Source organism: Diadema setosum, chromosome 6 (assembly GCF_964275005.1).
Source record: "Diadema setosum chromosome 6, eeDiaSeto1, whole genome shotgun sequence".
NCBI classification, from domain to species: Eukaryota; Metazoa; Echinodermata; class Echinoidea; order Diadematoida; family Diadematidae; genus Diadema; species Diadema setosum.
In genome coordinates this window covers 40,263,297-40,282,404 of record NC_092690.1, presented here as the reverse complement: position 1 = coordinate 40,282,404, position 19,108 = coordinate 40,263,297, and the positions used below count along the sequence as shown (strand labels likewise).

The window sequence follows — 19,108 nt, the reverse complement described above, 5'->3', positions numbered from 1 at the left end:
CTGATATGGTGTCATAATATGTAAGGTTACAATGAGTGTTAAGGGAGACAATGTGGCTAGTCCCTATTAAACGTGGACAACCACTTTAACATGAAATCACATATTACGCTGGCTCCGTCTCGGACCTATAACCTTCGTTCGGATTGCCTAATTCCCCTTTCAGGACTAGCGAATATTGCAAAATCGTATTCTATGATTTGATGGAAGTCTAATAATGTCATCGTGACTAGTCTCTATTCAGACCGCTTGTATTCACCTAGAGTGAGTCAAAAATTTACGTCCGTTTTATCACGGACCCTGCTTGTACTATTTTGCTGTACAGAATATTGACGCCCTCGACGTCTAAAACTAAAGCAAGCTAAGATGGATTTGTCCTGCAGCCTTCGCAAAGGCGGCGACGTCGTCGCAGAGGACGCATTTTGCGGCAGTATTATCGGGCAAAGGACTGGAAACCAGACTATCATGGATTCTACCACAGGAAGGGTTAATTCATGTTTTTATCAGAGAGGTTGACAAGCTGGAGTTCTATAATTGGCTATAATCATTCAAACAACTGTCAGTTTACAGAAGTAGTCACCTTTTTAGAGCAATCTTCGAAACGATAATTCCAACATCTGTGCAGAATGCGATTGTATCTCCCATTTTTACAAAGACTGTTGCTGTAGATGTTATTTCAAACTTCCATTCTATTGTATATGAAAAATGATAGAAATGATTAGGCACCCACTACTCATGAAGTCAATGCCGTTCAGTGCATAGTGATATAATTATAAAGGCCCTGTCACACCTTTCAGGGCAACTTTCAGGGCGACTTGCAAAGAACAATTTTTGCTACCCGAAGGTTCCCTCAGATGACCCGCACATGTCAGTACTTAGCACGTATCTCGTCCGTAGTTGCCTGGAGTTGCGCAGACAAGTCCTATTTATCCGCTGCCTGTGACTTGCGGCAGCTACGAGCCTCCCCCTGGTGTTCTTCGTGGACCTCTACCGGCAATCCCCGCGACTCACTGGGGAAAAAGTTTTGGTCATGCTCAAAAAGACAGCTGCGGGTAACTACTGGCAAGATACGCAAGGTATTGTCAGGTGCGGGCCAACTGCGGGGAGCTCCGAGTAGCAAAAAATTGTTCCCGCAAGTCAACCCGCAAGGCTTCCCTAGACACAGTGTGACAAGGCCTCTGAGCATGCTTAAAACTTGTTCCGGGTAAGTCGAGTTTGCCCGCAGAGGTACACGCAGAACACCAGTAGGAATTTATTTAGCGGCAACACCTTGCAGGCAAATCCCACGCAGGTCATGCGCAGCAGTGACGCAGGTACTTCGCAGTCCCCGTATCATGTCTCTCATAACTGAAAACGGATCTGTTTCGAACTCTCACGCAGGCCACACGGTCGAATACGCGAAAGTAGCAGGTATAGTAGCACGCGTCTAGCAGGTAAGACGCAAGTACGAAACTCGCCAACATACATGTTCGCCCGCAGTAAATTCCCTGCGTGCTGGAAAATCTTACCGGCTAAAAGCCCGCGTAGCTAACCCGGAAAGGTGTGACAGGGCCATAAGGAACGAAATTTAAACGTGCATGACAGGTTTGTAACCATTAATTTACCATGTTTTTCCAATTTGTCTGCTGTGTTTTTTGTGTTATGCCATTAACTACTGTAGTAAGACATTGTAAGCACATTCAATTATTGTCATAATTTGTAAGTTATATATTTTGTTCCAAATTCTGAAATCCTTTGTAAGTTTCTCGTGGTCGATATTTTGTGCCGGTCAATAATTGCCTAATGGTTATTATTCGTTTTCTAATGTTTAATGGTCTGTTTCACTTTTCATGTAGGGCCTATTGGACTCATTAGCATAATGATTTTCTAAGGATTCATTGGAATTCTAATGGTCACGATTGTAATGAAAGTTTGTTTGACTGATGGGACACACTAATTCCACACACACACACACACACACACACACGACTCACATGGACACCCGCATGCCCAAAACATGGCATATCCATGGGCAATGCGTGGATAAGTTAGTAAATTAATGGAAATGGACGCCTTCTGTCAATGGAAATATTGTGACGTCGGCAGCAGAACATTTTCATACACGGTATGCTACATTGAGTTCGAACCTGAGTCTGGACTGAGCAATGCTGTCTTTAATCATACCGTCCCCTCTAGCAAGAGACAAAACACTCTGTCCCTCGGATAGGACATAAAATGGAGGTCCTGTGTATGAGAGAGTCACAGCTCATGCACGTAATAGATCCCGTTCCATTCATTCAGTCATCACAAAGAGCAGGGTGTTTTACCCGGCGAAGCCGTCCCACCTCAAATCCAACTGGACCCCATGGAAGACCAGCTTAGTGTAGCTGAATTTGGGCTATCCAGCCATCTTCTTGATTGAAATGAACAAACAAAACATGATCCCAAGAGCTGAATGAAAATTATGGAGAGTATAGGTCACTGATCTGATTCTGACTACTTTCATCCAGTGGCAAACAACATTAAACACATACGAACAACCTCCTTCCGACAATAGTTGCTGGTTTTCATCTTTAACTAAAACAGCTAATCACTTTGGTAAAATAGAGTGTTCTTCCTCTTACGCTTTCTGCCTCTTTCTCTACAATTTAACTGAAAGTTGGCATGTCACGCTCACAATTGAATACAATGCACGATAATCAATCTTATTGTTCAAAAGGAAATATTTAATAGATCCAGTCAACATCAAGTTGACTTCCATCATAATTTTCTCAATACAAGCAAAGATGCTCACTTGCACATCAGTTTCCCCTTATTTCTTTACGTTACCTTTGCAAACATTTTTGATATTTGCTTCAGTCAGATTCAAACCATTGATTAAACACACACAGCAAACACACACATTTTGGAAACAAAAATATATGTATATAATGATTTGAGAGCTAACTTTCATTTTTTTATAACGCAACCATGGCTCTCATTCCATAACACGTACTAAATTGGAATGTGACGGACACATTGGATTTTAATCTTTCCTTTGATAAGCATTAGGCATTCACGTTCATGTTTAGAATTAATTTCTGCCGTATGACAGCTCAAAGGGCTGAAAAAAAGATAATGGTTAATACCCTTGTCGGGCCATTACAGAAATGAAACTGATGATGCCCATTTCTGACTATCACCTCGGGCAAACCACGATTGGATTTTTATTGCTCTTTTTGCAAAAAGCATTAAAAAGGAAAGGCAAAGGAACACACAAGAAAATCGTTTCATGCAAGTTCAAATGCAAGCATCAAACATTGATTTTACGTGTACTAGACAAGATATAAGCGTTGATTCTCAAAGATCAACTTTGCATCACATAATTATCTTACCACATAACACTGAAAAATGTCATAACTTGACTGATAAACACAACAACAAACAAACAAAAAAGTGAGAATCGTTTTCACTCCAATGCCATAACGGAATGAAAATGTGGAAATGATACAAGCACACGAATCATATAGCACATTTTTACCAATTAATTGATAATTCCGCATATTGTGATTATTGCATCACAAACAAGTTATAATAACACATCACAAGGCTGAAAAAATGCCAGAATTTGACTTTATCTTGAAAACAAACAAATAAACAAACAATGTGAGAGCAATTTTCTGTCCACTGCAGTATTGGCATGAAATATTTATGGAACTGATAGTAGGCACTCGAATCGATAATAACATTGATCATTTGTGTCATAATAACCCGACGAATTTCAAATACCCCCTCCCAAAACAAACAAACAAACAAACAAACAAACAAACCAAACAAAGTGAGAGTCACTTTCTCTCCAAAATAGTAACGGATGGAATATGGAAAAGATAGCAGGCACACGAATATATAATTATGCGTATAACTTTATATGTAAGATCAAACTGATATGCAATATTTTGACTATTGCATCACATTATAAGCAATAAAAACATGACACAATTTCTTACATGTCGTCTAACTCGAATAATTGCAAAAACAACAACTACAAAATACAATGTGATGGTCGCTTTCCTCCAAAGTACAGTAATGGATGGAATATGAAGTTAACATGCAGGAACGCTCATATTTTTCAATAATGGGTAAATAGAATCTATGAAAGATTTTAAGTGTTGGTATAGATCCCATCGATATGCAATATTTAAACAATTGCATCACATAAACCATGATAACATATTGCAGATAATGTCATAACTCGACTCGCGGGCAAAAACAAAGTTAGAGTTACTTTTTCGCCATCGCATTATTGGAATGATACATGTATATGAAATTAACGGCACGAAACTGTTTCGATATCACAATATATATCGAATATATCAAACCTTTAACAGCCAGTGTTTTTTGATCCAATCAATAATTATGATTTTTTTTTGTTTTTACTTTTGCATCTCATACGTGGTATAACATAACACAGAAAGATAAATTCCATGATTATCATCAGACTATATACATTTTACGATTGGATAAACAATAATTACACAATATCCTCACTGACAAAAATGTCATAACTCTATTCGTGCAATTATCAAACAAAGAAACAAAGTGAGAGTCGCTTTCTCTCCAATGCAGTAATGGAATGTAATATTGAATTACGATCAGTTTTAGAGCAGGAATCACTGTGATAATACCTTCTGAATATATCAAACCTTTTAGGTAATATTCAATGAATGTGGAATGTCTAAAATGTCGCAAAGGCGATACAGCTGTAATCAGAAAAGCATGTCAACTGACAGTCTGTAACCCAACGCGGTGGGGCGCTGCCGCTGGTACAATGGTTTATCATGACACACGGTACAGAGTTCAACAATATTAAGTGAAGAATTGATCCGCGTACACTGAAAATCACTTTAAAAGTGTCTTGGAAGTAACGGTAAATCCAGTGTTTTTGTAAGCTTTCAGAGAAGTCATTCTTATTTCATTCATAATATTTCACTTAGCTATTCAAATCACAATCTTCACACTCGCCTTTGAAAATGTCCATAAGACAACGTTTGATACGAATCTGTCATCTATTTACAGCAGGTTACGGTATGTTGCTACATCATTTCTATATATACATCACTGAACTTCAGGTTTCAGTAAAAAAAAAAAAGCATTATTTACACACTACATTAGTAAAAATCGTACTCAGTCTTAAAATCGCAATTCACAAACATCGTTACAACCTTCAACGGTTCGTAATCAAATTCGATTTAGAAAAAAGAAACGACTGCAACAACGACCCATTTCTGTTCAGTGGTAGAAATGAAAAAACATTGTTTCCCTATTCTGTTCCGTCCAATGTTGCTATAAGCGCTATGAAAGCACCTTCAGCATCAACCGTAGGTAGCGCAATAATCTGTCAATTCTTGAGGTTGGCTCCATAACTCCACGGTATACTATGACGTTTCGTTAGCATAACCACGATAACGGTGGCATTTCAAGAAGAACAGAGATTGAATATTACAACAAATCTCAATTTTATGCAAGATTCAAACATGATAACTATATACCTTTGATATGACATTCATAATTCAACATCTTTCTATTTTCTATATTACAACAGACTAGGCCTACACTCATATCCTTAAATTGTTAAAAGGCATATTATTATAATATCACGTCATAATACGTGCGAAATCGATATCGCACATACAGAGAGCAAACAAATTCAAAATTTGGTTATAAATAGCTTTGTACAGTACATCAAGATCAGAAAATGATATATACACCCGTTGCCACGAAGCATTTATAACGTGTCCATTTCATCATCATAGTGCGCGGATATCGGACATAATATCGCGCTGTAAACAAATGGATAATAGTTATACCGCCCTCGGTGTTTCCAAGGTACCGTGACCAATCAGTCAAATAACAATAATTGAAACCATTAACTGGTTGCAAAGCAAAGGCTTCCGATGCTTGGAGTATGTATGAAATCACCCGATACTTGATTGAATTCAAATCATAGAAGATGTACAGCCAGGTTGATGAATGTTCCTCATATCACATTCCAATAATATTATGAATATATCAACCATCAATATGCAACTATAAGAATAGAACATGTACGCTTGGGTTGAACGGCAACTATACAGAAACAGGAAGTAGATCGATCTATACACCTGAAACGTGATTGAAAAGGGGAATCCATTTTATAAATTAAAATAAGTCTATGACGAAGAATTCAAATGTGCAGTGCACTACACAAAATAGCAATATGCTGGAAGTAACAACAATCTTAATTTCAATAATTATCCACAAACTATAGTGAAGTTGTAAAAGTATAATGTACAAGTATGTAAACTCAATTTTCAAGTTCTTGGGGATCACAGAGAAATCATATGAGCTCTACACAACATGAAAGGGATCACCGTGGAGTGGAGCGTATTAAGTTCTAACGACCTTAATCCTCAAGTCTCTATCGAGTATAATACACAAGCAAGCTTAACATACGCAAAATTACAGCATTCAAAATTGCATACCTATAATATCATAATGTTTTGCATGCATAGCAGATTTTCCGTCTTTGCGTAGAATAACACAATCCATATATTATTATCATGGAAGGATTTCCCTTCTGGTCAGAACAAAACCTACAAACAAAAGATAAGTACAGCATCAAAGATTTCTCATGAAAAGTTTGTGTTCAACACTGGATATCTTGATTCATTAGAATAATAGTATATTTCATGACATGCAGCTATTCTCAACACCTTTATCTGAGGTCAAATGTTCATGTTTGACAGTGAACAACTTTTGAAAAGAATGTTTCATTTGCAAACGAGGAATGTGCTATACTACATTGTTCAAATATGTAAATTAAGGGGAAAAAAATCGTTTTTTCCCCAGAGTATGCAGTCTTCATTGATATACATTACGATCAGCTCCATAATCGTGAAAATACTCAGTGTATACACTTTAATGATCAGATTAGTACAGTTTTCTCTGTGTGTGTGTGTGTGTGTGTGAAATGACAAGAGCATGTACATGACTTCTATGTTTTATCTACAACAAACAGATAATTCTACTTATCATAACTTCTATAATTTCATTACGAAGATTCTACAACATTATCAATATGATCGAAGTACGCACAATATTATTTATCCTCAATCACAACGTAGCATTTCTTGCCAAGTGTTTACTGCTAACCTGACTTATTGTACAGTATACGAATACTCGACTTCAAAACTATTTGAAATATCAATGAAACATGAGAAGAAGACATGGAAAAACCAGATCAAACAGAAACCTCATAAACACATCTAATTTCAAACAAGAGAAACACGAATGTTTAAAATGTTGTAACCTCTTTGAAATCAACGATATTCATGCATTAGAAATAGGCATTAATTCATGATCTGATTGCCGGTTAAGAAAAGGCAGTGATTAGATAAATCTAGACAGAATGACAGTAGTCTTGGTGTAATCATAATTATTCAGTTGTATACCGTAAACATATCATATCCTATCGATATAACCTTTAACCAGCTGACAGCTATTTGCTTCATTCGCCTTCATTAATACGTAATTATTCGCACTGAAATTAATTCAAATCAAGCATACATAATCATGCAATTCCTGGCAATAACGTCGTGCAAGGAATTCAAGATGTGCTTACGGTTGTTGTATAGAAGAAAAATCACACTGTCCCTACAACATCCACCTGATAATCCTGGAACATAGTCATAATCAAAAGCCCTTTACACACAAGTCACCTCACGGACTATACACAAGTTAAAAATAAACTAAGCGCAATGAAAGGTAGACAACTTTGAGTTTATATACATGTAAAAGGATAACCTTTTTCTCTGAGTTCAATATCACAAAATATACAATGGAGAGGAAATATACTATTATATCCTTTCTTTTCTCCATACAAAAGTTCAAAACAAAATATAAACAATACCGCATGTAAAGTTACATGAGAAAAGTTGGTATTCAATACCTAATGTTTTGATTCAATGAAAGAACAGTATCTTCCATGACAGGTAAAGCGTTTGATGATAATTATCAATGTTTGTATATCTCAGATCAAACACTCATGCTTGACAATACACAATAATATTTGAAAAGAATACTGTGCATGAATATATGGATTGTGATATTCTTACATTGTCATATTGTTCACTAGAGTATATATAAAACGAGTTCTTGCAGGACAATGCACAATACATCTGTAATAGGTCCTCATTACCAAATACTGCAGGTAATGCAAATACAACTTGTGGCCTGATGAGTATACCTTCATCGTGTAACCATATCTTCATACAAGTAAATTTGTGATTTCTATATCATACAATAGTCAGTGTCAGATTTCGACTAAAAAAATCATCTTATTGCAGTTCATGATTCTAACCAACCTATAGAACACTTAATTCATTATCGTTCATAATGTTCAATATTCATGGTTATATTCAGTAATGACCTCAATAAAGCATGTGATCTTTAATCACAAAAACGTATGCACAGAGAGAAATTTAACGTGCATCTATCGAAATGCATAATGGTGAGTTCTGCTTGCCTTGATTATTTCAACATGATAAATATACCACACAAAGCCCTCAGTTAAGATTACCTCTATTCTTCATGAGAGTATACCTGGCAGTGGATAACTATGTATCTAGACACTGTGGCAATATGAGTGACACATTTTTTTTTTTAACTATTGTTAACCTACTGGCAGTTCAAACATGTGCACATTTAGTAGCGAGAAATTCATTGCACGTTCAGGAAATCCAACAAGAGCGAACGGAATTACGCTGGGCACTGTAAGTCAACGCAGAAGTAAATACGTACGCAGGGAGTGAAACAAATTAACAAACAGACAAAAAAACAAACAAACAATAACCCGTCCCTCACAGAGCTTTCTCATTGAGCTTATCACGAAGTTATATAATCAGTTTAAACCAAAGACTGCAGGAAACGTCATTATATTAAATTGTCGCTCATCTCATTGTTAGAATGTGAAAATGTTAAGGCTGCTGGAAACTCATCATATTGAACACTATCATGATGAATTGGCCAAAGTACCGAAAAAATAACACAATCTCATTGCCCTGTGCATGAGGCGACCATACACAAGACAACGTTATGTACAGATTTAATATCTGGAGGGTACAAATAAAAAGGAATCAAATCTTATCACACGAAATGATACTTATTGTAATTCAGACAAAAGTAAAAATATCCAACACTGGATAATTAATCTCTCCAATGACATGTACACTTTATTTTAAATTTCCAATTTTTCGAAAACACCTTTTTCAGTACTATTCATGGCCTTTCAACTACAACATGAGGATAATATTTTTTTGGTGTAAAGTGTAACTGTACAGAACGTCTTCCTCAGTTCATGACACAAAATACCGTTCATTTTAACATTTCACAAAATTTTACATTGTATCACGTATCAAAAAGAGGAATAAATGTGGGAGCATGAGGGGAGAGGGAACATGAGACAAATATTCACCGCATTGCAGGCAAGCAATGCAATAGTAAGTTATTCGAAAGATTTACTATTTTTCATCCCACAAAAGTTTCCAACATGCTAACATGAGATATTTACACAATTATCGCATTGTACGTACATGCATTTATGAAGGAAGACAAGTAGAATGAATATAAACATAAAAGTGAAATTTTGCAGAGTCTGTGAGTCTCATATTGCATTTCATACCGGCAAAACGCTTCTTACCTCACCATATGAACATGTAACGTAATTGATATCTCTCGATAATGGGCAATGCCAACATCATTTAGAGGAGTTTATTACTTCCTTGATTGTATAAAAATGTTGACTTGAGGAAGCATACAATAAACGCCTACTGAACATATCATTTTCAATATAACACCAACACTGGTGGGTGAGCGATTGAAGGCAATCTACATTTTCTCCGCATATTGAACTCATATTACCGCTCCTTCAGAAAGAATGTATGGACGTTTCTATGAAGGTCGACGGGCTCTGTATTGTCCTGAACCAATAGTGACTTAATGACATAGCATATCCCGCTCAATTCACGAATGAGTCAATCATATCAAGTATTTCCTTGGTAGTTTCCAGGACAGTTTGGGCGTCATCTTGACTACTGTACACTTCATGTGGAATTTTGGAGAATGCACAGTTATCTGGATACCTGGATCTTACGTAATGCGCCAATCCGGAGAGGCTCATCACTCTTTCAACGAGTAGAGAGCCATTAGGTATCTCATCTTTAACTTTGTACACCAGGGAGTAGAGGTTGTGTGTCCAACAGTAACTCCCTCGCGAAGCTAACTGTGCAGCCTTCAGTCCTATCTCGACAGCCTGATGGCACTTAAAGGATACCCATTCAAAGGAAGGTTCTCTATCGTTAAGATCCATCTCCTTTCGACCAGACCTTAAGTTCTCATATGCCTGTCGCAACCATCGTCTAGCATTTGGAAGATCTGGTATTCGATGCCCCTCGAAGAAGGATTGCCAATTTCTTGATTCGGAACCTTTTCTCCATGACCCACCAGCATATCCTCCGTAGGTGTTAAACCGGTGGCGATCATCAGATGCCCTCTGACTAGCCCTCTGGAAAATATCGTGATACGTAGATACGCCCTTCGTTAGTCTGTCCAATTCACTCTGAAGATGTTTGAATGCCTCATTGAACAAATCACTTGGGCCCTCAGGGTGCTTGTCAGGATGCCATTTCAACATCAAGCGATGGATTGCCTTTTTCCTTTCTTCTTCCGGCAACTTCCAAATCTCTTCTAGCTCTACAGACACGCGCTTTTTAGCCTCGTCAATGTCACCAGGGAATGAAGGATTATTCCTAAGATTGCTTTTTCCTAGGTAGTCTGGATATTCCCTATCGGAAGGAACAGTTTCGAAGCACGCCTGTGCCTTTGGAATGTGGATCTTATGAATTTCGGAAACACTAGCTTCAACATGGGTATCTGACCCTACATCAACAAGATATACGGCTAGTATCGATTCGCCTCTTACACGTCTTACAATACGTGCATAAATATACAGTTCTTCATCACGATCCATCCGTTGAAGAGCGACATACTCTCCTTCTTCGAACGACACCCACATATCGTGTTCAATCAGATGGAAAATCTGATTAGGAATACTACTTCCCGGTGGCGGAAGACGAGTATCAGAAGTATCATTTGCTCCAAGACATACCTCCACGTCATGTGCAGCCAGCGAGGGCAAGATTTCCGAAGGAGACCTCTTAGACAAAAGGTCTACAAACACAAGCAATCCTTTGTCGTGAATCAAATTACCGAGAATATGGTTGACACGTTCGGTTACGCTTGTTAGTATCATTATCTTAGTTTCCTCGGTTGGATGAGTGACGTACAGCTGATGTTTGTCCTTCACAAACGCAGGTATCTGCTTTTCACTGTTGGCAATGTTTTTTTCATCCAGCTGAAGGACTGAGTTGACACTTTGCATGCAGGTCACTTCCAAATATATTAAAATGTCCCTCAGTGACTGCCTCTGTTCTTCATTGATAACCTTGTTATCGTCGTGCTTCACTATGCTGGCAATTGCAATGAGAAGTTCTTTCGAATGCAGGACCGTTTCAAGCTGCCGTTTAAACTCACAATTACCGTACTGAACAAACGGACACGTTGCCTGATCAATATCAGATGTATTCAATACTTCTTTTACCCTCCCACTCAGTACTTTGGGGCGAAGTCTTTCTGGCAATTTTCTAAGAACTTCTGTCATGATGGATTCTTCCTCATTGGAGAAATGAAGGATTGGGAGTTCACAGGTTGAAATGCGGCCTTTAAGATGATTAGCGTCATTGAAATAGAGGGTATCAGACCGCTTCAGGCCGTGTTTTGTCGATGGCAAGTACAAATGAGACGTTTCTTCCAATTCTTTCTCAACCAAGAGACTATCTGATCTTTGGATTCCTCTGTATAAATCAAAAGATACGTCTTCAACCATGAGTAATATGTTTGGATGAATTCCTCCTACCTCTCCGACTTCGAATATTCTTTGAAGAACAAACGCATTTTGTGCTATGGATGGTGTGTCAGTTGTTCCAAGAATCCGAAGAAGCCAAAAGAAAGGGCCCCACCTGTCAGGTAGCTGGTAGAGAAACGGAGACAGATTACGCGGCAAAGTGCGGGAGATTTGTTTAGCTTCCACAATGGTACATGAGCTGCCGTCAACGACTGGAACAAGAGGAACGTTTGCTTTACCGAGTTCATTCTCAATGTCTCCACAGTGTTCACATTTTTCTGAGGGGTTGCAGGATTTTTGGTTAGTGCATTGATCACACAGAAACAACAAAATTTCTTCCAAAACCTTGCTCAAACTTTCTTGTTTTTCAATCCTCTGACCTTCTCCCTCAAGTTTTCTACACAAGATAGTCGTGTGCTTCAAAACTACTGACAGCTCCGGCTTTATGATCATGCCAAGTGTGGATGGAATATCTTTCATGTGGCACTTGCGGCACTCTGATTTTATTGCAGCATATTGCGGCAAAATTGGTAGCACTGTCCACACCAGCTTCGTTTTCTCGATCATTGATCCAGAGTACATGATGCAACAGTCTTCATGTGCCACTGGGGGATGAAGGGATCGAAGGTCTTGATCGAGCTCTCTTCTGACGAGGAATTTTATTCTTCCTACCTGTTGCAAGAACTGTTGGTCGGAATGGAGCCTGCATTCTGTTTGCAGACAAGAGACAAGACATATCGATCTCCACATCTTATTTCTTTGAACACTGCCTCCTTCAATTTCCTCTGCAAATGTTAGGAACATTGACTTCGTTACTTCAGTCGTCAGTCCAATTTCTCTCAGAAATTCTAAACCCAGTCTTTTCCATATCGAACTGGGTGGAAAGTCGTCGCTTGCTTTCATGAGTCGGAACACCTCGACTTCGGGGTCAAAGAAGTGTGATGCCGCATGTAGTACCCCATCATTTCCTGGAATGAATGGCAGCGAATGTAACTGCAAGTACGAAATCTTATCTTTCTTCTCTTCGTCGCGTAGAGACAGAAGCATATGCTTTATTCTTAGTAGATGTTGTGTTCGACCCTCTTGCGACATGTCACCGAATCTGGGTAAAATGAAATTGGCATAGATGTAGTATTCATCTCCTTTGGATAATCCAAGAGTCTTGTACAGATGTGCAAACTTTTCTTTCTCTTTCAGAAAGACCGCGGGCCAGCTTTCTATCCAAACATGTTGTTCATCAGAAGGGATGGTTTCTTGGAGCACGAAGACAGATCGTGAACTGTCGATGCTTACGTGTTCCTCGCTAATTGTCTCAAAGCAGGGAAGACGTTTTAAATCTTCGAGATCTTCGGTACAACCGAGAAAGATCTCAAGTATCTCCTCGTGTTGTCTCTTTGTAAGGTGAGTGAAACGAGTAATGTCCTTAGAGATCCAGTGCAGGAGGACCCGTAATATCTGCGCCTTAGAACCAACGTTGCATGCTAGCCGATGGATTAAAGGCATTGAATCATCAGCAAGTGTGCAGATATCCAACGTTTCCAGCGCTGAAGAAGCTGGTAAACGTACGTGTGTTTGAAGAGCAAGAACAGTGGAAGATAACTTCAGTGGTACTAGCAGGAAGAGCGAAGAATTTCTTGTCGAAGAATGTCGTAGAGCTTGGGAAAGGGGAACTGCAGGTAATATTGCAAAATTCCGGAGCCTTTCCTTTATTTCATTGAGGAAATCATCTGACCCATCTGGAGATTTGTGAAGATCTTTCAATAGATTCCACAAGTCTTTGAACCACTGGAGTGGAATCTTGATACATCTATCATCACGAGGCAGATAATCATCTGATGAAACCTTTAAGAAAGGGAAATTTTCGCTCATCATCTCAGCAATGGCAGTAATGTCGAGGTCTCTTAAGACAGAGTCTTGTTTTGTTGGTATTCTGTAAAGAAAATCCTTATGAAGGAAGTTCGGGGAGCTCTTTGGAAAAAGTTCGGCATGTTCTGATTTGAAGACACGTGTCGACGTGGAAAACACCCTTAGCATGCTATCTTGTGTAAGCAACAGTGGAAGGCCACCAAGTGCAAATTTGTCTTGTTTCTTACAGTACTCGAGAAGTAAATCCAATCTATTGGTGTCTTGGAGCTTTGATCGTGAAATTGGAATCGGAAGCTGAGTAGTTAGCAGATTTTTTCCTCGTAGGAAATTCACAACTGTGGATGGCGTGACTTGAAGAACAGCAAGCGGCGTTTTCCGTTCTTTTCGTTTCTGCGATGGCTGCATAACTCTTCTAACCACCCAAACAGGAGACTCAATGACAGGAAACCCAATCTGTTGGAGGAGCTTCTTCAGGATTTCATGCTTCTTTGGCGATGGAGGTCTTGATACTACCAAGTAAAGTGGTTCAGCAAATGTCTCACTCAACGTGTTGCAAAATCCAAGCATAGACTCATCTGTGTTTGATCCACAGTCAACAGGAGTTCTCCACGACAGAAGCCAAGTGTTCTCATCAGTTGGCAGGAGAACGGGGAAAAGCCTACATCCCGTACAAGCAATCATTTCATAGAAGGTACAAATGAGTTCCTTCCAGTATCTGTCACCCTCTTGGAGTGGGAAGAACTCATGATAGGCACGTAATCCCTCCAGAGCGACTTTTAATTTGTCTTGTGGGATTGGCATTGACCACTGATGACGGTCAGTGAAAAATTTTCGAATCCACGACATGACTTTGATGTAGGAGAGTGAAATAATGTGCTCAAAGAGTTGCTTATTCCACAAGGTTTGACGATCCTCAGCCACACCTCTCCACAGGCTTCTTCGACTCTCGTGATCCAAGGCGAAGTAACCATGAACATGGACTGGCAATTTCGTGTCAATAGGAAGAGGTAAGAAGCAGTAAGCTTTCCCCTTTAACTCCCTACCCGACAAACGAGCAGCAACACCTCCAATAGGAATGAGTTTATGTTGGATTATGGAGTTTTCGTCCATTTCTTTCCAGTTTGGACAGCCAAGCTGTTGACATATTACCCAATGTTCTCTGTTCCGCTGTTCGTTTCTTTGCAGAAAAATTTCGTAGCAAACATCTGCAGGCTGCCTTGTTTTGACACTTTCGCCATTGTTGACAGCTGAGATGTATTCAGATACGTGGGTGTAGAAGCATTTCTTCTTAACCTCCTCCATTGGATCCATTTTTACTTGCACTGTTCTTGTAGATGTCAGACCACCTTCTGGAGTAATCTGTGATATTCTGACAGATGTTACATTTTTCAGAAAGAGGAGACTCTCTGATGCAGACATTTCGAATTCTTTCAGCAGTTTTTCGATCCTGTCCTTGTTCCAAATGTCGTTGCTTATTTCAGATGCTTTTGTCCTGAGAGGTAACCGGAATACAGTATAACGATCGTGAGTTTCAGTGAGAGTGTCTTCCAGGTAACAAGGAAAAACATCCGAGTACGTCTGGCGCATCCGGTCCGTGACATTATATAAGCGACCTGGGCTAGTAGGGATTGCACCTGGAACATGGTTACAGAGTGGATCAAACACGCACAGGGTTTTCCCGCCAGATATGAAACTCGGACAATCAGTGAGCTGGTACACAGTGTTAAAGCCGACGCCATAGCGACCGATCTTACTCATTTCATTTCCTTTACTTCCTTGGCCAAGGTCTTGAATTCCCTCGATGTCTTCGGTGGAAAAACATTGATTGTTGAAAACACAAAGTGCGGGGCCTTGGAGAGACTTCATGTTGTCACCAAACACCCTCTTAGTTCGATGACTGCGGGGGTCATACACAATGTGAATTTTAGTTGCACCAGCGTCATCTGCATTCTGAAGCAATTCCTTGAGCACCGTAGCCTCTCCGGAGTACGACTGAAGAATTCGCTTGATCCGGGATGTCAGTTTTTCATGCTGGCCAAATGCTACTCCTGGTAGATTTTGTGCATACTGCTCTAGAACTTGGTGGCGAACATCTTTGATGTTAAGCCTCTGTGCCAAAGAAAAGCTAATGTCCTGATGACACTGATAGATTTGTCCATCTTCATCACTTATCCAGTCAACATCGCTGTAACAAAGGTCTGTAGTTGGGCGCATAAAATCTGAGACATCCGGGATATAAGTAATGGAATTGTCGCAATCTTTACGGGCTTTATCTAGAAGACGCGCAATATCAATCACAATTTTCACTTCAGCAGCCTTTAATTGTCTACCGTCACCTCGAACATAGATCTCATGAAGAACCTCTTCGTAGTCTGAAGCCGTGAACCTCATCTTGATTTTTGCAGATTCAACGAGATAGGTGTAGTGGGTTAACCGCGGAGGAAGATGAAACAAGTACGGTCCAAGTAATTGGCTTTCTCTTGCCACTTTTGAGGGATGCACAAATTGTTCGCCGATAAGAATCCATCTGTCATTCTTGAGTAAGGAAATGAGTACCTCATGTGGGTTGTATCTACATTCGTCGTTCAAATACTTGTAAATATCGTAGCAACTAATCTCAACATCACGTGACACATTTCCTTTTTCGAAGTGATCACGGATATTGTACAACTGATTCATGACTTCTTTGGGAGTAGGTCGTCTCCTGTGCATATCAAGAAATTGTGACACGGCTTTTGGCATCGGCAAAACATCAGACTCATCAAGGACCGGTGCAACACTGCTCACAAGGCTAATTTGAGAGTTGCAGTAAATACTATTGGCAGCCATGTAGCGATCAAAGCATTTCCATGGAAGGAAAGAAAATCTAGTGCTCCCATCTTGGATCACAGGAAAAATGGCTATTGTCATCAATTGCTGTTTAAGAGATTTGTTATCTCTCCATTTCGTTCTGAACAGCATATCTGACAGATATGTCATCAAATCATGAGATCTTTGCAGTGCACTGTTGTCTTCTCTTGCACACAAACCAGCGACTGAGTTACATTGTGCAATGAACCTTTCTGCAGAAACGATATCAGTTATCATTCCCAGGTCTTCAAGAGCGGCAAACGTTTGGTTTGAAGTGAAATCGTCTCTTGGAAATACACCGTCTGCTTTGGAAAAGATCTTCGCTGCTTTACGATGTGGATGTACAAGATCTTTTGGTTTTTGAAGGTAGATATCTCCTCCTGACACAGGGATGCATCTGACGTCTCTTAACTTCTGGCGTAAACAGTCTTTCCTACAGTTCAGAGCGAAGAGAATTACAGTATTCCTGTCTTCATCTGATACACATGGAAGTCGTGGTAGGAAAATCTCGTCAAAAAATCGGTCTTGATCAAATGTTTTTTCTTTTAACTCATGTTCAAGATTTGCACGTATGAAAGCGCGCCGTGTTTTGTCGCTGATCTCCACGACAGTAGATTCGGGGAGGCAAGTTTCCAAAATGGCGCATACTGTGTATTTTATGCTTCCTTCGTCTTGAAATTCTCGACTCAAGAACACAACGTCCTGGAATTTCAGAGCTTTTCCATCTCTCCTGAAGAGGGCGGGTTGCGGCGATTTATTGATTCCGTGTACCAAAGTTTGGTAGAAGGCATCAAAAATTTCCGAGCAGTTTCCGTCCTTTGGCAGGTTATCAACGTCTGGCCACAGGTAATCATATGCTACTGACCCATATATGCCTGTGAAAAGTTGAAGAAAGTTCTCATCGGACAGCAAGTAGATGTAGGCTCTGCAGATAACCTCCCTGAGGAGAAGATCGTTCCATTGGGCATGTTTGTTCATACCTGAAGGCGTTCGTTTATGGAGATGCTGTCGGTTGTCAGTCACTGCGAAAGCCCCATTGATATGTACAGGCAGCATACTTTTCATGGACAATGGGAGGTAGCAGTATACCTCTCCCTGAAGTTTAGAATCATGTGATTCCAGGAAGGTCATTGCAACTTCTCCCCTGGGAGAGAGTCCCACATCAGATTCTTCTGCAGCCATTTTCCTTGTTGTTGCAGAGCCCTCGCACGTGACTTTGATCGATTTGAATATTTTCTTCAGCATCGCTGTCTCATTGTGAAAGAATTCTGCTCCTGAAGGGGTCATTTCCTGGGTAACTGATTCTGTGCAGAGTATGATGTCATCCTTGACAGTATTTTCCAAGAAGTCTTTCTCTATGCTGAAAAGCTTTGCAGCTTTCGAGGCGTCTGTGGACTCCGCAGGAAGATAAGACATAGATACCTTCATCACTTTCTTTGTGAATATCAATAGACTTCCGGAAGATTTCCACATACTGAGCAGGAGTCCTTTAAGTCTCACTTTGTCGTAACTCTCTCTACTTATCTCACTTTTCAGCGCTGCTTCTTTAGATCGTAATGGAAGTCGGAAGAGTGACCCATCATAATGGAAAGGCTCTGACATACGGCAACCAAATACCCCATTGAAAGGCATGAACTGATCTGGGAACCTTCGTAGTTGCAGAGTGCGAAGGAGATTCACTCTTACTCCGGGTTGAGATTTATCTCGTAGGACTCCCCCTAGGTGCGTCGTATGGGGATCGAAATACTGAATAAAGTGTCTGCTCACAAAGCAAGGTACGTCCGTCAAATGGTACACTGAATTGAAACCAGTTCCAAATTTTCCAATTTTTTCAGCATTCTTTTCTTTTGTTCGTCCTCCGAGACGAAGAATGTTCGCGAAGTCTTCGTCTGTAAATGTCGCATCGTTGAAAACCCAGAGGGCAGGACCTTGGCACGCCTTCATCCCTGGGTCAAAGAGTTTTTCCATGGCATCACTGTTTGTTCTCATGTCAACCAGAAATCGAACTTCGGTGGCACCAGCATCCTCAGCATTCTGTATCATTTCTTTGAAAATGGCTGTGTCCTCATATGTATTCTTCAGGATGTTCCATATCCGAAGAGTCAGAGGTTCTGTCTGACCTGCCTGGGTAAATTCATCTAGATCATCAGCATCCAAGAGCAAGCGACTGAGTGGAGGGACATGCAAAAATTTCGCAAGGTCCGCTGTTATCTGAGGATTAATGATACTGAATGTCGTGCCATCCCCAGATTGTTCTTCATGCACAAATGATTTTAGCCAAGGCCTATCAACAAATGCACTGTCTGTTACCGATATCAAATGGCAGCCTTCAGATTCTGTTGGTACTAATACACGGCTTTGCAGATCTTGCGGTATTTCCCCAATTGTGTGGAGTTGTTTGAGGATTTGGATTACCAGACGAAGTTGGCGTGCATGGTA

General features: G+C 39.9%; 1 protein-coding gene across 1 annotated transcript; it reads right to left on the bottom strand.

Moving 5' to 3' along the window:
• Positions 1-919: 919 nt before the first annotated feature.
• LOC140229797 (sacsin-like) lies at positions 920-19,104 on the bottom strand. Its single transcript, XM_072310031.1, has 6 exons — positions 19,085-19,104; positions 17,318-18,836; positions 14,237-16,210; positions 13,247-13,345; positions 12,626-12,663; positions 920-1,007 (listed from the first exon to the last, which is right to left on the bottom strand). The coding sequence occupies exons 1-6, from the start codon at positions 19,102-19,104 to the stop codon at positions 920-922; spliced, it is 3,738 nt and encodes a 1,245-aa protein (XP_072166132.1).
• Between the last annotated feature and the right edge of the window lie 4 nt (positions 19,105-19,108).